Source organism: Gymnodraco acuticeps, unplaced genomic scaffold (genome assembly GCF_902827175.1).
Source record: "Gymnodraco acuticeps unplaced genomic scaffold, fGymAcu1.1, whole genome shotgun sequence".
Classification (NCBI taxonomy): Eukaryota; Metazoa; Chordata; class Actinopteri; order Perciformes; family Bathydraconidae; genus Gymnodraco; species Gymnodraco acuticeps.
In genome coordinates, this window is record NW_022989810.1 from 4,135,745 (window position 1) to 4,149,361 (window position 13,617).

The following is a 13,617-nucleotide window of genomic DNA, read 5'->3' on the forward strand; positions in this document are numbered from 1 at the left end:
CTCAGGGCCGGCCCTAGACATTTTGGTGCCCTCGGCGAGATTATGATTTGGTGGAAAGGTGTGCCTTGGAAATATTTGTTTACATAAATTGTGACCAAACCGTTTGAGACCCACTGAGATAACTTAGACTAAAGTGAACTATCTAAACACTCAGAGTCCTTTAGCTCACTGAGCAGGGCCGGCCCTCGGCATAGGCAGTATAGGCGAATACTAAGGGCGCATCAATCCATAGGGGGCGCCGAAAATTGGGGAGAAAAAAAAGAGAAAAAAAGTTAGAAATTAAAAAAACATTTTTTTATTTCATAACAACACCATTTCCCGATTTTGGATCAACAAAGTACACCTTATTATCTTATACTAACATAACTACGCCTATATTGCGTACAGCGCCCATAAACTATGGCACACACCCCCCCCCCCCCCAAAATCAAGTTAAACTGCCCCAGCCCCTGTAAAAACCAGAGGTTTATGTGAAATTGTTCTTTTTTTGAAATAATAGTAGTGTGCAATTATAGGTTTTAATTTTATATTTGTGTTAATTTAAAATAAATCAAACTCCCAAAAAACTTACACAGCTTCTGTGTGCTTTTATTAACATTGGAATTTACTGTGTAAGCGGCCGCGGGGGGAGAGCTTTAGAGAGCTCTCTCCTGAAAGACTGAGAGGCTCTGATAACCTTAGCTCAGTGAGGTAAAGGCACACCTTTATATGATCATTATAGTTATACAAAAATAAGAGAATAGGTGAAAAACAGGTATAAAATACTATATGACAGTACAAAAAAGTTGTTATTAATAAACAAGAATACAGTTTGAAAGGGGAGTGATTTGTAAAGTATCCATAAAGAAAAAGAAAATCTACTTACAGTTCTGTTTCATATGGGTGTTGAGAGATGTATCCATAGATTTCCTAATGTTGCTCTCAAAGTGCACCAGATTGATGCTTTTAACTTCAATATTACACAATATACACCACAACCATGCACGCGCGAGTCATAGTAAGTGTATGTGTCTGCATTTGGGGGGGGGGGGGGTTAAATCTTGCCCAGGGCAGCAAATTGGTCAGGGCCGGCCCTGTCACTGAGCTGTAGTTATCAGCCTCAATCCAACAACAATCCGCTCTCTCTCTCTCTCTTGCTCACTCTGAGTTGAGGCTCTCTCTCACTTTGGCTGTGAGCTGCAGGCGCCTGATAAGTCAACATCCCACTTTCATCCCTTACAGCGCCCATCGTACAGGGCAAATGCAAAATGTTGCCGGCCCGGGGTGCAAAGGGTGTTTACTTTATTCAATTATGAATGTAAATGTATTACATCAAGGGCAGAAAATTAGGCAGAATAAAAATAATAATATTCTTTTTTCTCCCAGCGCAGCGCCCCTCCAGATCTGCCAAGGGTTGGCCCTGATTAATCTAATATGATTGTCATCGTCTAAATTAGATTTCAAATAATTAACTGTGTATGTAATGAAGAACATAGTGTGGGTTAAATCGATTTTCATAACCACTGTCTTTTAACTGATTTAAAGGTCACATGTCATGGCCATTTCCACTGATCATAATTCCATTGTTGAGGTCTACTAGAATAGATTAACATTGTTCAATGTTCCAAACTCACATTGGTTGCGCATACAGCATCTCTGTAAAGTATGTGTATTCAGCAGTATTCACTCTCTCCACTAAACGGCTCGTTGCAGCTCTTGCCCCCCCCCCCTCCCTGTGAGCCCAGTGTGCTCCGATTGGTCGGGACCAGTCGGGACGTTGTGAATCGCGCTGAGCTCCGTGGAGGTGTTATTTCCTTGTTTAGCGATACACAGCGAAACACAGCCAAACTCACCCTGAGCACACACAAAGTCACAGCCGAAGTAAAAAACAATAAGTGTGGCTTGATATTGAGTAAGAAAAAGGTTGATAAACGCTGTGAGAATGGGTCTGCAGAGAGAATTTCGCCGCGATCCCAACTGTCTGTTATCAGCCTGCAGCCCGGGAGGAGAAATCAGCAGAGCTGCTTGCACTGAGTGTGTGAGGAAGTCCGTGGATTGGTCAATTTGGACCAATCAGCGGGGGCTTAACGTAACGGCTCCGCGGATGTAACGTAACGGCTCCACGGATTGGTCCATTTAGTTCCGGGGACGACATGACATCATGATGTACCCGGAAGAATCAAATGGACAGTGACGTATCTCCAACGAGGCGTTTTGGGGAGGTATTTTCTGTTTTAGAGTTTTACTCGCTACATGGTGTACTTTGAGGGTTTTGACTCTGCACACCGTTTACATGCATAAAAACCTTCATAACACACAAGGGGACGGGTAATAACCAGAAAAGCATGACATGTCACCTTTAAATGCGGAAACTGGGCTTATTCATCAGAATTTAGTATGACTTGACTTGCTTGACCTGAGCAATGACTTGACTTGCTTGACTCTCACCACAGTTACTTGGGACTTGCTTTATACTTGTAGGTCAATACTTGAGACTTGCTCATGACTTGCACATGTAGGACTTACTCCCACCTCTGGTAGATACCCCCAAAGCTTTTTTCTTATTTAAAAGAAGACCTTAACCTAAAGCAGTGTTTCTCAAAGTGGGGGGCGCGCTTCCACAAACATTTATTATCTAAAATAATATGATACAACAGTACAATTACGTCTGGGTCTCTGTGTTTCATTCAAGCTCGGCTCTGTGTGTGTGTGGAACGAGCTATTTTGTGTGTGTGCGCGAGCGAGAGAGAGAGCGCACCGGTACCGGAGATCGTGGTTGTTAGCTTCTGGTGCTAGCGATCTACGCTAACGGATATAAGGAGCTTTTTCAACAACAAGGTGGAGGAGAGTCCTCTTCTGTCAGACTGAGAGGCTCAGTGAACTAAAGGACTCTCTGAGTGTTTAGATAGATAGAGTTAACTTTAGTCTAAGTTATCTCAGTCGGTCTCAAATGTTTTGGTCACGATTAATGTAAACAATTATTTCCGAGGCACACGTTTATATGATCATTATAGTTATAAAAATAAGAGAATAAAGGAAAAACAGGTTTGAAATACTATATGACAGTAAAACAAGAATAAAGTTTAAAAGGGTGAAAGAAAAAGTAAATCTGTTTACAGTTCTGTTTCAAATGGGTGTTGAGAGATGTATCCATAGATTTCTTCATTTTGCTTTCAAAGTGCACCAGATTGATGCATTTAACTTCAATATTAAAAAATAAATCTTCCTGGGGGAGCATGCCCCCGGACCCCCCCTATGTGAGGTCCACACACCACCTATAAAAATAGCACTTTACCCCTGCTTACACCTATATGCTGTGAGCTGATTATCGAGCCTTCATTGTAACAGTCGCGAGTACACTGTGTATTTGCGTGGGGATTGTTGCAGTAGGAAAGTCCACTGTAGCGACCGGTACATTAATGGGAAACCCTAAATGTTTGAGCACCCTGTATGAAACGTCAAGCTACCCCACAGCACCCCCAAAAGAAATCTCTGGCGCCGCCACTGAGCCTGCAACCCCTTGTCCCTTATCGCTGTTTGTTTCGAAACCACGTTACTTAATTAAAGTACCAATTTGAACCTTTTCAGAGACTACTACTTTTATTTTAACTTCCTCCTGGACGCGAGAACAATTAACAAAAACCAACAATATGTGCAGTGCAAAACAGGCTCATTGCAGCCACTAATGCTGTGATAAGACACACTTTTTGGCCAAATATCAGCATTTTCTTTCTTTTCATTTTTTTGCAAAGTGGCAAAGTATTATAACTTATTGTTCTAGCAAAGGGATTGCACAATTGTATTATGTATTTATTGTTTTGACCACACAGAATTATGGAGCATTGTTTTATTATCACTGTTCTAGCAAAGTGGAATGCTCACGTTCATATTGATGTATTTTAATAAATGTTAACTTGGCCCATTACGTGAATATTTGTGTTGAGGGGACCTGACTTTTTTTTCTCCACCGCCTGACAGAAAAGGTTTGAGAACCACTGACCTAAAGTCATCTTTAGTGTTTAAATAAAGGTGAATTAGTCTTTCTGTTTGGCACATCCTCCTATTAATATCTTTGTACATCCGGCACTAAACTGTTTTATTGTAGAGATCACTACAGTATCTTCTTGATATTTTATATTCTATATTTCTATCATTGACCTTCTACTTTCCCACTATGTATGTACTCTTAATATTTTTTATATATAACATATTCAACCAAAAAAATGCAATAACGTGCTTTAACCACTAGGCGGTGCGGGTTAAAAAACTGTCAACACAACAAATTATACTTTTTATTATTAGTGTAGGAAACTTAGGTATGTATAGCATCTGAAGAGGTGTAGTTTTATTCATGTTTTTAAATAATTTTACAGGATATTGCTATATTATTTGGCATGTTTTACTTCTACACATTAATATCTGATTTGTAAAACATCACAGACAGAAAGGTATATCCGTCATTTAATGGTAAGCTATTGAAATTCTGATTCCATAGATGTGTCTCCCATCACCCAAAACCCCTGACTATTCTCTCAACTCAGTATTTACATTCTTTAATTCAAAGAAAATCAATAATATCTTTAAAAACTATAAGTCCCTTTCTATCAGCTGTGCACTGCTACCTATATCTACCAATTGGATCAAATATAAAAGTCAACAGAATTAGTATTGATACTGCAAGGAGACGTGTTGTGTGAAGAGAAATTGAAGATGTTGTTTAATTGCTGATTATTTATGAGTTTCGGTGGCATTTCTTCCAGTTTGTCTTCTTGAAAAGAATAACAAATTAGAAGGAAAAAAATATTTGAAAAATACAAATTTCAGTATTCTGAGCCCCATTTATTTTCCTCGCGGACGGCAAAAAAGGTCAGACATTATACGATTTAAAATAAAAACAATAATCGTGGCTTGATATTGGGTTAGGGTTAAACCGTGTTGATCAATTTGATTTGCTAAGGATAGCATGGCATCTTGGAGCCCACCTACGTCTTCCATGTTGTCTGCCCCGCCTTATTTTCATTTAGTAGTTTGCCTTATTTTTATTCAGTAGTCCTTCTCCTTCTTTTTCTTCCTCTTCTTGAGCAGTCAGTGTTGTGATGCTGCTGTTGCTTTGGTCTGGATCTGTGAGCTAACCACGCCCCGTTCATTTGAATATAAGAAATGGAAATGTGGCATTGTGAAATAAAAGTCCCCTGAAATAAATAAATGTGGTATTATGAAGAAAAATACCCATGAAATAAATAAATGTGGCATTATGAAATATAAGTCCCTTGAAATAAATAAATGTGTATTTAAAATTTACATTTATATATATTGCCTCATTTATTTATTTTAGAATTTATTTCATAGGCATATATATTTATTTAATTATTTATGTATTTATTTAATGTTGGCTTAAACAGCATTCCATAATTATGGGGTGTTTTTTTGCACACAGCCTGGTGATTCTCCTTGTAGAACACTTAAATGCACTAGTTCACTTCATACACTACACACCAGAGACCTTGAAACAATGTGACAACCATTGTTCATTGCCTGGTGCATCCACCTTTGCATGTGCTCATCATCTCTTTCATGCCACCCCCCCAAATTATGTGTAATTGTAATAAACCATCCTAGCTTGATTGCAGCATTTGCAGCATCACCCCATCCCGTACCAAAACCATCCAGAATTTCAACTTCACCCTTGACAGCCACACTCTATCTCCCCCCCTCACATCCGCAACCTCAGTCATCTTCGACAGTCAGCTCAAATTCAATCACCACATAAATCACATCACCAGGACTGCCTTTTTCCACCTCAAAAACATTGCTCGTCTCCGCCCATCACTCTCCTCCTCTGCTGCTGAAACCCTGATTCATCACATCACGACTCGACTACTGCAATAGCATCCTCTACGGCATGGGTCGGCAACAGGCGGCCCGCGGGCCATTGTTGGCCCGCCAGCAATAATATTTGGCCCGTAATTTTGAGAATTAAAAATACATTTTTAACTTTTTTTTTTTTACAACATTGGACCGACACATCAGGGTTTCCGTTAGCCGCCGATCGATCGGCCGCCGGTCATTATCGGCCGCCGGTCATTATCGGCCGATATTCACTCTTAATAGTTTGATCGGTGCTCTCTATAAAGGCCGATCAGGAGAGCTGGATCTGATCGATATGGACATAAACGCGAGTGAAGTGTAACCGGACCCGAGAGAGAGATCAGATCAGCTGCTGAGTCTGATGGAGACACGCAGCTCTGCATGATCACCTGAAGCCCCGCCCACTGTTTAGCGAGCTGCATGAGAAACTGACAGGCTGTCAGGAGAGAGAGGGAGGGAGAGGGGAAAAGAGAGCATCCGTTTCTCCCGTGTTATTATTCAAAGTTAATGTAAACTTTTGAATAATGTAGTTCACCTACTACAATTAGTTTGTTTGAATGTAATAATTATGTTGTTTGTTGAATCATTTATTGAAAAATGAATCTGAATTTTTTGATCTGTAACGATTATAAACAATATAAAAATGAGCCCCATTAACTGAGTTTCAAACATCAGCATCCGGTCCTAGTCCGGTGATTACCTGCTAACGGAAACTCTGCTACACCATTATTATTATTATTATTGAAACATGACCGGTAAGTTTCAAATTTGTCCGGTAAAATAAATTCTGTCCCGACATATCCACTTACATTCATAATGTCAGCGGAGGGAGGGGAAGCGGCGCTGTGGAAGAGCAGAGTGGCGAGGGAGAGCTGTCATCTTCCCTTTACAAGCTTCAAACATGTATTTATCGTGTGATTTTGGAAATAAAAATGTCATATTCTGAAAGCCAAGACTTTGTTTATTTAAAATCAAACAAAACACCCGATCCCCGAAAAACTATTTTTTTACGCAAATCCACGTTTATTTTGAAATGAGCCGTTGAGACTTCCGATTGATTTCGATAGAGCGGGTCACATATGGCAAATGTGTGGTTGAGGGGAACCAGGTCAATTCAAGTACTTATAAGTTATTTAACTATTAAATACATTGAGTTTGAGTAAAATACTTGGTTACTGATTAATTTAGGTTATAATATATGAAATTGCAAAGCAAAACTGCTGTAATTGATTTATTTTGTCCTTTGGTATTTTTTAAATGTTTTCAACCTGAAAGAATCCTAATGTGTCTTTGAAAAGTTGAAATAAAGAAAAGGAAAAAGGATTCCAGTTGTCCCTCAAGCCTCTCAAATGGAAAAACACTCAAATAAATGCCAAAAACCCAGAGAACTTGACAATACTTATCAGAATAAAAGTATGTTAAATAACACTGCTACCTAGTTAATAACTCTACTTTACTCAGTGGAGGCTCGTCCATTGAGGAAAGGGAGGACCATCCTCCCTACAATTTCAGAGAAAAATAAACTTTGAAGAGAACAATAAATACACCTCAATTTAAAAGATAAGTCTGTTAAAATACAGATAATAGCCCTGGCTTTGGGACTGAAATGGGGCTAGAGAGGACGAGCCTCCCTTTGGGCGGGTCTAGCCAGAGGCTCTGGATTGGGCGCCTATATCATCAGTGAACCAATCAGCGGATCTGACTGCGCATCAGTGTTGATGGGGAGGGTTATCAGCGATAGAGTTTGTTCTGAACCGGGGAACAGGGGCGCTGCGCCCTCTTACCAAAATCAATTCCTTGAATTAGGCTTTGATTATGTTCTGGCCCGCCATCTTGCGGCTCAGCAAAAAATTGGCCCACGGCCAAACTTACTTGCCTACCCCTGATCTACGGCATACCATCCAACCTCCTCAATAAACTCCAACATATCCAGAACTCTGCTGCCCGCCTCCTCACCCACCCGCTCCCGAGACCACATCACTCCCGTCCTCCAGAACCTCCACTGGCTCCCCGTCCGTCAAATAATCGACTTCAAAGTCCTGCTCATAAGTTAACGCACAAAGCCCTCAACAATCAGGCCCCCCCCTACCTCACAGACCTGCTGCCACCACCACAACCCCTTCCCGCTGCCTCCGCTCATCAGAAGCCAACCTCCTATCCATCCCCACCCGCACCAATCACCGGACCTGGGGGGACAGAGCCTTCTCCGTCGCTGACCCCTCCCTCTGGAACTCACTCCCACAACCCATCAGAGACTGCACTGACCTCACCACCTTCAAAACACTTACAAAAACTCACCTCTTCAATCTGGCTTATAATGTGTGATTGTTTTTGTATTGCTTGATTTGTATTTGACTTTAACTATATTCATTTGTTCTTTTACTTTCACTATCTCTGTAAAGCGACTTTGAGTACCTGTAAAAAGCACTAACAAAATAAAGCTATTATTATTATTATTACATCTGTGGTATTAATATGTTAAGCATTTATTTCATGTTGCATACAATCTGCAATAACACTTTAAAGATACAATACAACAATTCAACCAAAACTGCTAAAAATGTTAGATATAAGAATGAAGTTGGGGTAGTAAAAAGCTCAAATTTGAATGCTATGAATATTCATATAACTTGTTTATTTTATTTGTATTGTTACTATTATACTGCAGGTTTTATTACATTTCAAATGAATGTTTAGTAAATCAAAAACTTTATTTATACAGCATATCTCTTATACAAAGGACAACTAGACATGTACATGTAGAGCATTAACACAAACTGTTTGTGATAACTAAGTGTGTGCCAAGTGTGTGTCAGCGAGCCTCTGAAATGCAATACAACAAAAACAAATCTTTGAGATTCAAGTAATTCAATCCATACAAAATATTCTGTATTATGATAAAAAGACAAATGGTCAATGGAAAAGTAAAAAATCTAAATTATGTGGCATGCTGAGCTAAGAAGGCTCTTATCCTGTGGAGTAGCTCTTTTTTGACGCTGTCCGGCACCAAAGCTGCAAAAGAGAGAAATAATATCAATGAGCAATGAGCCAACTGAGGCTGCTGTGGGTGAAATAAGTGGCATCTCTGTGTATCTATGATGGATGCACAAATTGTTGATGTCAATGAGGGAATTAAAGTAAAAGCCTAAAAGTACGGTTTTACTGCTTGCAAATTAACACAAATGCAAAGAAAGCATGAACCTAACATGTATTTTAAGTGTAATTTCTAAAAGACATGTTATGCACAGCAATAAAAGCTGTGAACGTGTCGTATCTGTTCTTCCAAATACATATATAATATATAGATACCTCGTCCTTTTGGAGTGATCTCTACCACAAGGTCCTCCACAGTCACATGCTCCAAGCCCTTTTCTTTGATTACTTCTGAAAATAGACAATATTTGACAAACATTCTTTTGAAGCAGTCTGCATAGGAATGGAAACAATTGAAGACATTATATAGCCCAACATGCATTCTTCACGAGTCATTTTGACATGTTACTGTGGGAAGCGCACAGGTGCAAACGATAACATGATTAATGGCTGAATTCCATTTAGCAGCTAATTAGTAACACCTGTGCCCTGTACTACGAAGCCAGTTCAACATACCCTGGATATGTTTGAGTTATCTGGCTTAACTAACCCTAACAAACGCGATCTCGCCAAGCGGTCCTACGACGCTGATTATCAACTCGGTAAATCAACCCAGGGTTTCTCTCTCCAGCTGAGAGCACGTTCATGTGAAAGGGGCGGGGTTAGCAACATTTGACCAATCACAAACATGGAGAAGCGTACTGAGAGCGCAGCGTCATACTTCCTGAATGAAAAGTAAACTATCATGTTAGACAAATATGAAGAAGTTAAACTTTAAATATCCATGACTTAAACACTTTATCCAGGATAAAAGCAACATAGGCTGCAAGGTGAATACAGCTGGTACAAAAAAAGTGTTAGAATTCGTACATAAACAGTTTTATGATATCACTGCCCCGTCTAAGACACGATCTGACTTTAATTACATTTGACTCGAGTGTTTCGTCAACTTAATGTGTTGCTTAAAATAATACTTCTGCCTACAGTATGTGACACTGTAATGGCACATTTCCACCGCAGGCCTCGCTCGACATAGTACGGTTTTGTTAGGCCCGGCTCACTTTAATGCTGCACTTCCATTACAGTTTAGGAACTGGGGTAGTATCTATAGTAACGCAGTGTAGGCAGAGCCGTGACGTCATCTTCAATGAGCACCCCAGAAAAACAACATCGTTAGCTGTTAGCACTCAAGCTCACAGCTCCTCATATCTGTTCAGAAACTAGACAAAAGTTAAACAAGTACAAACTAACTGTGTCATGGTTTATTTATGTCTGTATAGGCCGTTGTTGTGAGTGTGGACGGTCGGAGCATATACTGCGTTAGCTTAGCCGATCTCCATTTAGACAACACGCATTTTAAAAGGTTTTTCGCCTGCCGTCTGTCTGCAGACTTGTCAAAGCATTAATTAAGCATTAACATGGTTTTTACTAACCGGTATCAGTGTGTTGTTACTTCGGCATCATTTTGAAACATGTATTACAATTAAATCACGGTCAAATATGTTCATCTTGTTGTAGTTGTAGCCCCCTTGCCAGCGATTCCCTCTCTAGTTTAGCGAACTCAGCCCTACTCAGCCCTGTTTGTTGGCCCCGATAGAACCACGATTTTGTCGGGCCAGAAAAAAGGTGAAAAAGTAGCCCCGGTCAACTAGGCATAGTGGAAAACGCAACCAAAAACGGGCCCGGCACGACACGCTTAAACCGCGCCATGGTAGAAATGCGCCATAAGTGTTGCATGGCCAGATACGGCTCGAGAAGCTGACACAAAATATGATACATTATGATGTGATATGAATGATAATGGGACACATCGACGTCTGCACTCACAGTGACCGTACGTAATGTTACTTTGATCCGGTTACTTATGTTGTGGCAGATATTTAAGTAAGCTTTCTTAACGCTAATGTTATAATAGTCAGATTACTCTGAAGATGGGAGGTGATATTCTATTAATTTTCACGTTCACACAGTCTATGATTTTTGCCGGCCGTCTCTGCTCCGGAGCAGGTTAGGTTTTCAGCATAAGTTAACATGGAGATCTACCCTGATAAGAAGTGAACCAGCGTTGTAGGACCAGAAACCCAGAGTTAACCCTGAAGTTACCTTGCTAACCGCAAATCCTGCTTCGTAGTACAGGGCACAGGTCTCTTCCTAAGATGGCAAGTCAAAGTAACTGCTATAAACGGTGTGTTGTTTGACTATTAAAGCACATGCTTTTACAGTAATAATATAGAATTTAGGCTGTCTGAAATGTGTCTTAATATATCTCAAACTGGAACTTTAAAGTGGACATTATGATGGCATGTTGTCGTTTTTACCTTTGCAGTGAGCTTTCATCTGGTCCTTCCATCCACACTCAGTTAGCTTAGCCCTCAGTAACTCCTTCAGTCTTTCAATAGATGCAGACACATGTTAATGAGGTTATAGCAGGCCTGTTTCTATCCTATGCTAATCAGTGTTATTAATAACACCTGACAAGTTCCTCATCTTGATGACAACGTTGGTTATTTTGACCCTGATGTGCCATTCTGTCTGTTGTTACTATGCAAGTTTCATGACATGTTGAACATATAACAGGTGAGTTTCTGCCTTATAACCTCTCTAACCTAACTCATGTGTTAAGAATATAAAATGTACATAGAGTGCCACAGTGACACGTCCAAAACCCGGAAGTAAGTTAGCATTTTACCACTTCCGGTTCCTTCGACAAAAACCAATGCAATATCTCCATAGGATTTTGGAAAAAAGCAATACACAAATTGAAGAGACAGATCACGTTTTGTTCAGCCGGATAATATCCACATGTCTACCCTACTTTTATAATTTTCGAATCATAAATCTAATCAATAAATGTATGATCGATAGATTCAGGGTTTCCCACACAAACTATACTTGGGCGGGCCGCCCAGGTATATTAACAGCCTCCCAAGTATATTTCGCGACCCATTTACGGTTTTTTTTAAGGAGAGGGGGGGGGGAGACAGGAGAGGCTGATTCAGGAGCCCAGACACACTCACAACTATAAATGAACCAAAAATAAATAAATAAACAACTTTCAGTGTTTTTTCATATTGGAAATGGGATGTTATTGGTTATGGCCATGATTTTATGATTATTGAAATGTATACAGTTCCGTTTCATATAGGTGTTTCCATAGATCCAGTCTCTTTATTTTCCCCTCAAAATGCACCAGATTGATGCATTTAACTCCAAGCATGCCCCCGGACCCCCCTAGAGGATTTGAGGTCCACCCCCACTTAAAATCACATGGATAGGTTCCTAAAAACATTTACAATTTGTTTAAAATAGTAACCCATGTCCATATGTTTATTTGTGGGTAGTAGATTTAAACTATAGGGCTACACTATGGGCCCTGCCTGTACTCTGCCATCGCGTGAAGGGTCTGCTAACAAGCGACCAACAGAAAGGTTAATGTTAATGTTGGTGCACGTCACAAAGGCACGTTACCTCAAATCCCCCCCCAAGTATATTTTAGATCTGTGGGAAACACTGAGATTTAAGATTTGAAAATTATAAAAGTAAGGTAGACATGTGGAGATTATCCGAATGAACAAAACGTGATCTCTCTTCAATTTGTGTCAACCACAGACCATATTTTGAGCTATTTTCCAAAATCCTATGGAGAAATTGCATTGGTTTTTGTCGAAGGAACCGGAAGGAGTTTACTTCCGAGTTTTAGGACGCGTCACTGTGGCACTGTATTGACATATAGATATTAAGTGACAGCTTTCATGTATTTTCGAGCAGCTATAATGTACATTGATACAGTAATCTATACCACGTTAATTCCTGAGATTAATTTCCTTTAACAAAAATGGACGCAATGAATTTAAAGTATTTTAAAGTAACCCTTAACAACACAGTGTTAGTGTTCTATAGCAAATATGTAACCAATATTGCGTGAAGTATTTAATAAAATAGAGTAGGCTATGCTATGCCTGTAATGACAGCCAATAATAAGTTACAGAAAACATGTTTGGCTTTACTTCACAAAGACTGACGCTCGTACGTAAAGATGCATTCATAAAATGAATATGCTATACGCTTACTGCTATTAAGCTAACGTTGTTAAATAATATGTACTACTTGTTCAACCAGAGCTATCTCTGGTTTTCTCGCACCTTTCTCGTTCTCCCATCTCCGTCAGCTTCTGGTTTACTGTTGCCCTCATTCTGGACTCTTTACTCATAGTCTTTCACCTACAAGGAGAACAAACAAAAGAGTAGGCTATATGTTACGCCGTGTAAAAAAAGTAGCAATTGCTAATACTGTAATTTACTATTTAACGATACTTGTTGAACCACAAACAATGTTTACCATGTTAAACGGCTAGCGTTGACTTGCATGTCATAAGTCTGTATTTTTAAAAAGGTTTCACAGGCGAAATGTTATGATACATATATGTACTCACACGATAGAGAAGGTAAGGAAAAGAGTTCTCACTCCTCAGTTTAACCGAAGCCTTGCCAGTGTCGTAGATGGAAAAGTTAACATGCAATAACTGGCACTGGAAACACAGCAGGCATATTAACAGTAACCATTGAATAATCTGTGAGCAAATACGACCCTAACTATGGGATTATGTTATGTGTTAATGCAATCGCTTTTAATGTTCACGTCTTTAACCATCCTATGTTACATTCCGAGCAGAAACAC

General features: G+C 39.7%; 1 protein-coding gene across 1 annotated transcript; it reads right to left on the reverse strand.

The window, feature by feature from the left end:
- Window positions 1-8,463: 8,463 nt before the first annotated feature.
- eny2 (ENY2 transcription and export complex 2 subunit) lies at window positions 8,464-13,617 on the reverse strand. The gene is made up of 5 exons (XM_034228047.1): window positions 13,373-13,617; window positions 13,083-13,160; window positions 11,259-11,329; window positions 9,157-9,231; window positions 8,464-8,859 (listed from the first exon to the last, which is right to left on the reverse strand). Exons 2-5 carry the CDS (start codon window positions 13,148-13,150, stop codon window positions 8,786-8,788), a joined length of 288 nt encoding a protein of 95 aa, XP_034083938.1. The 5' UTR covers window positions 13,151-13,160; window positions 13,373-13,617; the 3' UTR covers window positions 8,464-8,785.